This window comes from Canis aureus, chromosome X, assembly GCF_053574225.1.
Source record: "Canis aureus isolate CA01 chromosome X, VMU_Caureus_v.1.0, whole genome shotgun sequence".
Classification (NCBI taxonomy): Eukaryota; Metazoa; Chordata; class Mammalia; order Carnivora; family Canidae; genus Canis; species Canis aureus.
The window spans coordinates 32,753,008-32,764,303 of NC_135649.1; the positions used below are offsets into that span (position 1 = coordinate 32,753,008).

The window sequence follows — 11,296 nt, forward strand, 5'->3', positions numbered from 1 at the left end:
TGCCAAAATCTCAAAGGTTAGGGCATGTAGTATTGTTTAGTAGATATACACCTATATGAAAAATCATTTGACACATGAGAGGGCATGTATGTGCATTTTATACAGGTAGGTTTATCAACCAATAATATCCAATACAATTGGAAAATTAGTAGATTGTGCCTGTATCAGTACCTCCATTCTCAAACTAATGTGTGGTTAATTTAATTGGTTGTTATTGAACTTGAAAGGAATTTTAGAGATTTTATGTATGTGTATATGTATGTATGTATGTATGTATTTGGGAGAGAGAGCAGAGGAGCAGAAGGGGAGGAAGAGGGACAAGCCAACTTTGTGCTGACCCAACCTTGGGCTCAATCCCACGACCCTGAGATCATGACCTGAGCTGAAACCAAGAGTCAGATGCTCAACCACCTGAGCCACCCAGGCAACCCAAACTTAAAAGGACTTTTTTTTTTTAATAATTAGGAGATATTTATTTTTTTAAAGATTTATTTATTTATTCATAGACACACACACACACAGAGAGAGAGAGAGAGAAGGAGAGAGAGAGAGAGAGAGAGGCAGAGACACAGACAGAGGAAGAAGCAGGCTCCATGCAGGGAGCCTGATGTGGGACTCCATCCCAGGTCTCCAGGATCACACCCCAGGCTGCAGGCGGCACCAAACCGCTGCGCCACAGGGGCTGCTCTTAAAAGGACTTTTAAAGTGAAATGGAGTTTAGAATAATTAACCTTTGGGACTTAAAAAGTAAACAGAAAGGTAATTGATAATGATGATAATATGCCAGTCAGCACAAAACTGTTTTGATGTTAGAAGATCCTATGGAGGGAAGCAGACTTCAGTTAGATGTGTCAACAACAAAAAAAAGCGGTCAAGTTAGGAACAAAGTTAAAGCACAGGCAGGTGTTAGGTGGATAAGGATGCTCACTGATTTATGGATCTAGACTGTATGTATGTTCTGCAGAATATGCTAAATCAGACCAATTAGTCTGAATTGGTAGGAAGACTGAATTACATAACATTTCTACTGTGATAAAATATACATAACAAAATTTATCATGTTAAAGTATACAATTCAGTGGCATTAAGTACTTTCACAATGCTATGCAACCATCCCCACTGTCTAGTTCCCGAATAGGTTTGGTTCCCCCAAACAGAAGCCCCATACTTATTAGGCAGTCACTCATCATTCCTCCCTCCTCTCAGCCCCTGGCAACCACACCAATCTGCTTTCTGTCTCTGGATTTGCCTATTCTGGACACTTTATATATATGTAATCATACAGTATATGGCCTTTTGCAAATGGCTTCTTTCACTGAGTACGATGTTTCTGAGGTTCATCCATGTTGTAGTATTTCAATCCTTTTTGTGGCTGAATTGCACTCCATTGTATGGATCTACCATGTTTAGCTATTCATCCACTGATAGACATTTGGGTCCTATCTACCTATCGACTATTGTGAATAGTGCTGCTATGAACAATCATATACAAGTTTTTGTTGGAACACTTGTTTTCAAATCTTTTTTTTCCTAAGATTTTATTCATTTATTCTTGAAAGACAGAGAGAGAGGCAGAGACACAGGCAGAGGGAGAAGCAGGTTCCATGCAGGGAGCCCAATGTGGGACTTGATCCTGTGACTCCAGGATCACACCCTGGGACAAAGGCAGGTGCTAAACCGCTGAGCCAGCTGGGCTGCCCTTGTTTTCAAATCTTTTGTGTGCCTACCTAGGAGTGGAACTGTTGGATCGTATGGTAATTCTACATTTAACTTTTTGAGGAACCACCAAACTGTTTTCCCCAGCAGCTACACCACTTTACATTCCCTCCTGCTGATGTGTAAGTCTTCTGATATCTCCAAATGCTGGCCAACACTTGTTATTTTCCAATTTAAAAAAAATTATTCTCGTGGCTGTGAAGTGGTATCTCATTGTGGTTTTGATTTGCATTTCCCTAGTGGCTAATGATGTTAGTTAAGCATCTTTTAATGTGTTTATTGACCATTTATAGATCTCCTTTGGAGAAATGTCTATTCAAGTCCTTTGCCCATTTTTAAATTGTGTTTGGTTTTTCTCTTGTTAAGAGTTCTTTATATATTGTGGATACTAGACCCTTTTCAGGTATATGATTTGCAAACACTTCCCCCATTCTGTGAGTTGTCTTTTTTAACTCTCTCAAAAGAATAACATTAAAAAATTTTTAATTTAATTTTGATGAAGTCCAGTTTATTGATATTTTTTCTTTTAGTACTTGTACTTTTGCTGTCATGTCAAAGAAACCACTGCCCATCTTAGATCATGAAGATTTACCCCTGTGTTTTCTTCTAAGAGTTTTAGCTCTTATATTTAGGTCTTTGATCCATTTCAAGTTCTTTTCTATATATGGTATGAGATAGGATCTAACTTCATTTTTTGCATGTGGCTATCCAGTTGTCACAGCACCATTTGTTGAAAAGACTTATTTCTTCCATTTAATGTTCTTGGCATGCTTGTTGCAAATCAGTTAACCACAGATGAATGGATTTATTTCTGGACTTCCAATTCTATTCCATTGATCTCTATGTCTGTCCTTATGCTAGTACTACACTGTCTTGATTTATCTAGTTTTGTAGTAAGGTTCAAAATCAGGAAGTGGGAATCTTCCTATTTTGTTCCTTTTTTCCCCTTTAAGATCATTTAGGCTTTTTGGGGTCCCTTGCAATTCCATATCAATTTTACAATAAGTTTTTCTTTTTTTTATTTTTATTTATTTATGATAGTCACACAGAGAGAGAGAGAGGCAGAGACACAGGCAGAGGGAGAAGCAGGCTCCATGCACTGGGAGCCTGACGTGGGATTCGATCCCGGGTCTCCAGGATCGCGCCCTGGGCCAAAGGCAGGCGCTAAACCGCTGCGCCACCCAGGGATCCCAATAAGTTTTTCTATATCTTCTAAAAAGCACATCGGGAAGGTCACCTGATCTCAGGGTCCTGATCTCAGGGTTCTGGGATCGAGCCCCACGTCAGGCTCCATGGGGAGCTCAGTAGGGAGTCTGCTTCTCCCTCTCCTTTTTCTGTCCGTCTCTCAGCTTGTGTACTCTCTCACTCTGTCAAATAAGTAAATAAAATCTTTAAAAATATTTTTTAAAAAGCACATTGGGATTGTGATAGGGATTGCTTTGAATTTTTAGATCACTTTGGGGAGTTGATCACCATCTTAACATTAAGCCTTCCAATTCATGAATGGGATGTCTGTCCATTTATTTAGGTCTTTAATTTCTTTCAGGATGTTTTATAGTTTATAGTGTACAAATCTTGCATTTCTTTGGTTAAGCTTATTTCTAACTTTTTATTTCTTTTTGATGCCATTGTGAATGGAAGTGTTTTCTTAATTACCTTTTTAGGTTATTCATGCCCAATGTATAGAAGTTCAACTAATTTCAGTGTGTTGATCCTGTATCTTTTAATTTTGATTAATTCATTTATTAGCTCTTGTAGATTTATGGAGATTCTTTAGAATTTTATTTTTTGTTAATTTTTTAATTTCTTTTTTTTCATATTATACCTTTTTTATTGACTTCTCTGTATAAATTCTCTTGGTATTTTCTTCTGCTTTTATGAAGAATGTAAAATCTATCTGGGAATTTTTTTCCCCAAACACTGTAATTTTCAATTTTAGGAATTTCTGTTTGGTTGCTTTTTTAAAGTTTGCATTTCTCTTTGAAACCCCTCACCTAAAAAAAAAAAAGAAACCCCTCACCTGACTATTCATTATAATTGTATTGACTATATCTATCTATCTATAATATATATAATATAGTATATAATTTCCTATTAGTATATAATTTCCTATACATAAGATCAAGTCATTTGTAAATAGATTTGGTTTCACCTCTTCCTTTCCAATTTGCATGTTTTTGTTTCTTTTCCTTGCTTAATTGGCTAGAACTTCCAGTAGAATGTTGAATAAAAGTGGCAAGAGTGAACATCCTTGTCTTATTCCTGATCTTAGGGGGAAGAATTTAAGTCCTTCACCATCGATTATGATGTTAGCTATAGATTTTTTCATATATACTTTCCACCCATATTTTGTTAGGTGTTTTTAGCATGAATAGGTATTGGTCTTGGATTTTGTCATATGCTTTTCTGCATCAATTGGGGTGATCATGCTACCTTTTCTTCATTTTATTAATACAGTGTATTACATCGGATGATTTTCATATGCAAACCTCCTTGCAATCCTGGGGTAAATCCCAACTGGTCATGCTATACAATAGCCTTAATATGCTGTTGGATTTGGTTTGCTAGCACTTTTGCATGTGTTTTTATGAGGGATATTGGTCTCTAGTGTTCTTTTCTCATGATACCTTTATCTGGCTTTGGAATCATGACAATGCTGGCCTTGCAGAATAAGGAAGTGTTCCCTCTTCTTTGTCTTTGAAATATGTAAGGATTGGTTTTAATTATTCCTTAAAAGTGTGGTAGAATTCACCAGTGAGGCCATCTGGTCCTGGTCTTTGTTGTCGTTGGGAAATTTTGATTACTGATTCAATCTCTACTTGTTACAAGTCAATTCAGATTTTATTTTTCTTCTTGGGTCAATTTTGGTAATTTGGGTGTATCTAAGAATGTATCCCTTTCATCTAGGTCATCTAATTTGTTGACATACATTTATGTATAGTATTGTCCTATCGTTCTTTTTGTTTTTTTTTTTTAAGGTCAGTAGTGATTGTCCTCTTTCACTTCTGATTTTAGTAATTTGTATCTTCCTTCCTTTTGCCTTAGTAAATCTCGCTAAAGATTTGTCCATTTTGTTTTACTTTTCAAAGAACCCATTTTTGGTTTCATTGATTTCCTCTATGGTTTCTCTATTCTCTTTTTTGTTATCTCCACCTTAATCTTTACCGTTTCCTTCCTTTTGCTAGCTTTGGGTTTAGTCTTCTCTTCTTCTAGTTCCTCACGGTGGGGAGTTAGGTTATTGATTTGTGATCTTTCTTCTTTGTTAACATAGGCATGTATATCTGTGAATTTCCAGGGACTGCTGTTACTGTATCACATAAATTATTTCGTGTTGTGGTTTAGGTTTTATTCACGACAAAGTATTTTGTAACTTTCCTTTTGGTTTCTTCTTTGATTTATTGGTTGCTTAAGGCTGTGTTGTTTAATTTCCACCTATTTGCAAATTTCCCAGCTTTCCCTCTGTTATTGATTTCTAGTTTCTTTTTTTTAAGATTTTATTTATTGATTCATGAGAGACACACAGAGAGAGGCAGAAGCATATACAGAGGGTGAAGTAGGCTCCCTGTGGGGAGCCCAATGCAGGACTCGATCCCAGGACCCTGGGATCATGACTTGAGCCAAAGGCAGATGCTCAACCACTGAACCACTCAGACGCCCCTGATTTTGCTGTGCTTCTGTTTGAAAATGAGAGCCTTCTGTCACACCAGAGTTAGGAGTGATTCACAACTCGGAAAACTCACTTGGAGAGCCTGTTAAGCCTATTATAAGGCCCCTCCCATGATAGTCTTATTCATCAGGTCTTGCTATATCTTTTGAAATGTATTTTTTTCAGTATTCACTACAGGTGACTCTGATGCTGGGAGTTGGGAGATCCTAGACCATATTTTCACTGCCCAGAGTTCCAGAGGGTCTATTTGAATCATTGATTTTATTAACTGTTTATTTAATTCACTTATGAGTTTAAGGGAAGTTGTAAAATATACACATACTCTATAGCCAGATGACATACTCTAAACTCAACAACAGAGATTCCCTTAGGGCTATTTTGAATCACATGCTTGAACTTGAGTGCCATAGTCAGGTGAGGATAATGCTTGATGGCTCTGCTCTCTTATTTTTAGCCCAGTTTCGAAGATAGCTATGGGTCTGTGTTTAGGTCTAATACCTAGAGATTTCTTAATGAGAGCCAATCAGGCATGGCGAGACTAGTGGCTATTTTTAAGTTTGATGGACTCTTGGTTTAAGCTATTGCTGGGAACAGCTAAGCTCTCACCTGCACACACTCAATCTACAAGTTGCCAGAATTTTGCTGAGCCGGATTTCGTTGTTATGCTATAGAGTCTCACTAAACAGTGCTTTTGTCTATAGTGCTTACACCATAAGGTTTAGGATGCCAAAGAAATTGAAAAAAAAATTTTAAATTAAATGTGCATTTACTTGCTGTCTAGGCATCATAAGTTAGTTTTCATGAAAAGCCAGTTACATGGTGTTCCTTTAGGGCTTCTGGATCCATAGACCTCCTTGACTTTTCCATTTACCTTCAGGTGGAACTAGTGAGGTCTCAGAAAGAGTAACTAAAATGATACAGAGAACAGAGGGGCTTTCTCCAAGCAATTTCTCAGAAAGGAAACATCTGGCGGAAACATTTAGCATAATCAATTTGCCAGTTCAGCAAACGTTTATTGAGCAACTACTATGTACCAAGCACAGTACTAGGGGTTAGGGATACTGTCATGAATAAAACAAATGAAAACTCTTCTTCATGGAGTTTATATGTGTAGTGGGAGATGTGGACAATAAATAAGATACATAAGCAAAATATACAGTATGTTAGTGATAAAAGTGCCAAGGAGAAAAGAAAAACAACATAGGAAGGGGATGATGAAGTGTCAGGGTGGAGGGATACAATTTTAAATAGGTTAGCCAGGGAAGATGTCACCGAGAAGGTGGCTTTTGTATTGGGACTTGAAGGAAGTGAGAGAGGCAGCCACATGTACATGGGGGAAGAGCATGCCCAGCAGAAGGAAGAGCATGCCCTTAGGGAGGAGCACACATGGAATGTTTGAAGTTCAGCAAACCAGCAGTATGTCTGGAACAGAAAGTGATGGGAGGCATAGTCACAGAGGTAACAGGGAGATAGATTATGTGAGGTTAGTGGGAGTATGGACCTTATCATGTAGTCCCCAAATACCGGAACTATAAGATTGCCCTGAAGTATGAACACATTTCAGAACAACAAAACAAGAGACCTTACTCTGTACACTGAATGTTAAATTAACAACTCCACCAGATCACACAAGCAAATATATAGTACCCAGAAGAGGTGTTCTATAAATTCATGGATGAGAGTTGCATGAACAAGTTAGAAAAGGCCTCCGGAACCACTTTTAATTCTGTGTGACTGACCCCACAAAAGATAACTAGCATTCCATTCCTTCCCCTTTTCCTAGAATAAAAAACAGAACAGTGACCTGGATCTATCATTGGCCTGACCCGTTAGCACTGTGTTACACCCCAGGCATTGGAATCTCTGGCCATAAAAGAACCATATTTGGAACCAAGATAGTAGCTAAGGTTATCACTGAACCAACACAAAGTAGTGGGGGGTGGGTGGAATATGAAGAGATGTGAGAGCTGCAAATACCAAAGGGGACCCTAGTGCTATGTAAAGCTAGTTTGGAAAGAGCTAGTGAGTAAACAGAAATGAAGATTGTGTCCACCTGCTCAATTGTATCACTTTCCATTGGTGTGCAGGAGAGAGATGGCTTATCACCTGGCCTTCCAAGGGGCTCTCCTGACGCAAATATTGGGAGCTTCTCAGGAGTGGGAGGTGCTCTGGGGTGTGTTTTTGAGGTGTAGAAAATGCTATGTCAAGAAGCCTAGAGGAGAGTAGTTTGAGGCTCCTAGGAGGAACTCAACTGGGAGCCCCAGGGACCAGATAGTTCAGAGAGGTAGAAGCCAGCCATAATGAGGACAAGGTGACAGGCTCCATCCTCACCTCATTGGGGGTGGGGGTACTCAGGTCCTCCCATCAGCCTGGCGCCCTTGAACAGTAAATTTAAATAAAGGTAGTGTGCTGTTTCTGCAAATGCAGCTTACAGACAAGCCCTCTTTGAACCTGATTTTCTCCCCTCTACCCAGCCCTCCTATGGAGAAACCCCACAGCCCTGATGGGTTTTCCTGACACAGACTGTGCCTCTCACCCCAATCAGCCCCTCCTGTTAATTAAAGGGGTATAGGACAAGGGAAAACACAAATCCTTTGACCTTGTGAACTCCATTAAATGGTTGAGTTCCTGTCCTGAGGGCAAAAGGGAGCTCCTGAATCCTTTCTAAGCAGGGGAGCAACCTGAATTCATTTCCCCTTTCTTGTTTTCACCTACAAGGGACCCAGCAGAAGTGTGCGCCTTGCCTCTAAGGAGTCTATTGACCAGAAGGATTTTTTTCTTTAGGAATTCTTCAGCCAGAGAAGTTTCCAGCTTTTGAGACCAGTGGCAGCATAGGGAGATGACTCATTCCTTTTCTCCCCCTCTCTCCAGAGCTCCTTTGAGCCCTCACCTGGACCGATCCGCTCACAGTCGTTGACCACGTTTGCCATGATTGCCTCTCCTGGCAGCACTCACCTGCCCATGAGTTTCAACACCCCGGCCACCACCAAGGGCTGTTTGGATTCTTCAGCTGCTCGACACAAGATGGCTTTAAACCCCCGGAAACAAAAGAAAAAGAAGAACCCTCAAACCAGTGTAAGTCCTTCAAGAGGCCTAAGAACAAACTCCCATATAGTGAAAGAGGAGTTCCAACCTTCACAAACTGCTTCTTGGGGAGTGTTATGGTTTAGGGGATCCATGCCCTAAGTAAGGATGGTAAAGTCAAGGGCACTATCCCAAGTTTGACAACCCCTCACCCCGCCAGAGGTGAGCAAACTTGTATCTAGTGGGTAGGATGTACTACCCATGTGGTATTTACATAAAATGGACTGAAGAAAGCAGAAACAGTGGCTTAAACCCCAGGAATTGCTTATTGGCTTAGCGTCTGGGAATTCATTCAGCCCTCTTTGTAGAGGACATTCAACCATGGCCCAGATCAGGAAATTATTAATCAGGTAAGACCCATGAGTTACAAATTGCAGCCCCATTCAACTCATTTGGAGGCAAGGCTTCCAGCAACTCCAAGCATTCAGAATTCAGCTATTAATGCCCCTAGAAATCTCATTGTCACATAGATGTCCCAAAGTTGTGTCACATGATTTTCTAGCAGGCAAAACTACATTTAGGCAAGCCAATTATGTTAAAAACATGGCCACGAGACTCAGAGATCTGACAACAAGGAGAAGTGACAGTTGATAGCAGAGAAAGATGGCAGGAATGATCTGGGGCCATTTAGTAGAGGGATCAAGAACCATGCCCACCTCAGTAAATCTAAATCTCTCAGGGCCACAACATATCATAGTCCAGTGTAATCGATCATGTTCCTTATTTATCCAAGTCATCAAGAAAAGTTTATCTGTGTTTGATATCTGTTTAAGAAGATAGGGAAATAGTGCCTTTGGAAAAGATTTTTACTAAAAGGTAAAAGATATTGGTGTTGTAAATTTTAATTTGCTAAAAGATGTTGGTGTTTAAAAAGATGTGTCAGTTAGCTGGAAGATTCACTTTGGTCAAACACTCAATTCTTCAGTGACTCTGGGGTATAAGTAAAGGGTTGTAAATTGGAACTGGAAGACACTAAAAGATTTTGTAGTTATAAGCATTTTACAGGGGAGGACATTAAAGTACAAATAGTTGCCTAAGGTCACACACCCAGATGGTAGTAGAGCTAGGACCAGAACCCAGTGTTGACCTCCAGCCCTGTACTCTTTTCACCCCACAGTGCATCAAGCTTAGACACCTCAATTTAACTTTAGAAATTAGGTGGCTTAGTTCATTAAGCATCTGACTCTTGATTTCAGCTCAAGTCAGATCTTGGGGTTGTGGGATTGAGCCCCGCGTCAGGCTCCCAGTTCAGCAGGAAGTCTGTTTGGGATTCTCTCCCTCTCCCTCAGTCCCTCCCCCAACTTGTATGCTCTCTCTCTAAAAATAAATAATTTTTTTTTTTAAAAAAAGAAAGAGAACAAAATATGAATTGAAGAACAGTCAGGGACAGCAGGTCTGGGGGGCCCTCTGGTGGCCCTGAGAGTATCTCCTTGGTTGGTTGTCAAGCAGAAGGTGACCAATTACTATGCACTAAACACTATATATGCATTATCACCTGGACGTCTCACCACAAACCTGGGAGATGGGGAATGTTGGCTCAGGGAAAGGATGTATGGGCCTCTGACTCTCTTCCTTCAGCATAGCCTAATTAAGAAAAGGCCTGGGCATCACTTTCTAAGAAGGTCAGGACGTCTTCTTCCATGTGACTCTCCCTGACACATGGATGAATATGAAAGGGTCCAGGATCATGTTGGACACAGAGGCTGCTGCCACTTGCTCCTTGCTTTGGAGTTTCTTAGGTTCCCCCTCACCCCTAATTTATGGAGGTGGGCATAGAGATTTAGACATAGATGTGGGCATAGAGATTTAGAGAACAACCTGGCGAGGCTCACACAGTGAGTAAATACTGGAGCCGATATTCGAACCCAGGCCTATCTCAACCTCATTCATGCAAAAGTAAATTACTTTGAGCTGAGTATGTTTGCACAGGCACCCTGAGTAGTAGCGTAAAGAGTAGGACATTTGCTTTTAGATGCATGGCAGAAAGGCTCACATGAGGCAAATTCTGGTAGCCGTTCAGTGCAGTGCTACTCTGACATTTCCAAAGCTGCACTGTAATCATCTGCAAGCCTTGTTTATATGAAATCAATTTCAACTCTTTCAGCATAAGGGTTGAACCCTTCATTATTTTCCCTCTACTTTCCCAGCAAAACCCAGATTCTCTTTCTTCTTTTGAGCTGGAAAGGCTTAATTCATGCTTTCATTAAATTCCCTGAAAAGAAGCCAAATGGGATTTGAGTTTGGCTCCCAAATCTGCTGAAGCCAATTTGGGAATTCCAATGTTGCCAAGAATATGATTGCCATCAGGCCCAACAACCCCACTTTTGGATTGATGGCCTTGTAGTGTGGTTCAGCAGTTTCCGGGGTGTCACAGAGGGTTCTCTGCAGCATATCACTTAGAGACCAGAAACTTCCAATCTAGGTGAATCACTTCCAATAGGTAAAATGATCACATATAGTAGGTGAAATGATCACCAGGGAATTAATGCCATTGGAAATAATTTCTATGGTTATTGTTATGCTCCCAGCAGAGCTATTTGGATATCAAGAACTTTTTTCCTAATGTTATTTTCTTTGGCAACCATGGAGGGGTGAGTGGGAAGCACTTCAGTCTGAAGCTCTTTCTTTCCCTCTTTCAGGCAAAACCAAAGCAAGAGGAGTCAATGCTTCTACTGGTTTCTGAAGAAGAGAAGAGTACAACCAAACCAAAAGAAGCTGACCGAAAGAAGCCGAAAAAAGACAATCCAGGTTGGCACAGCCGCACACTCATTCAGAAATGTGTATTATGAATTTAATTGCACAGTGCTTTTTGACAGGAGCTATATAAGA

General features: G+C 40.1%; 1 protein-coding gene across 7 annotated transcripts in view; it reads left to right on the top strand.

Annotated features, from left to right (window-relative positions):
• The window catches only part of KIAA1210 (KIAA1210 ortholog), a 58,490-nt gene that overhangs the window by 35,113 nt on the left and 12,081 nt on the right, over positions 1 to 11,296 (top strand). For all 7 annotated transcript variants that reach the window (XM_077889816.1, XM_077889813.1, XM_077889815.1 and 4 more), the window contains 2 exons: positions 8,255 to 8,458; positions 11,107 to 11,215. In XM_077889816.1, the coding sequence (XP_077745942.1) occupies positions 8,255 to 8,458; positions 11,107 to 11,215 (313 nt within the window). The remainder of the gene's footprint in view (positions 1 to 8,254; positions 8,459 to 11,106; positions 11,216 to 11,296) is intronic.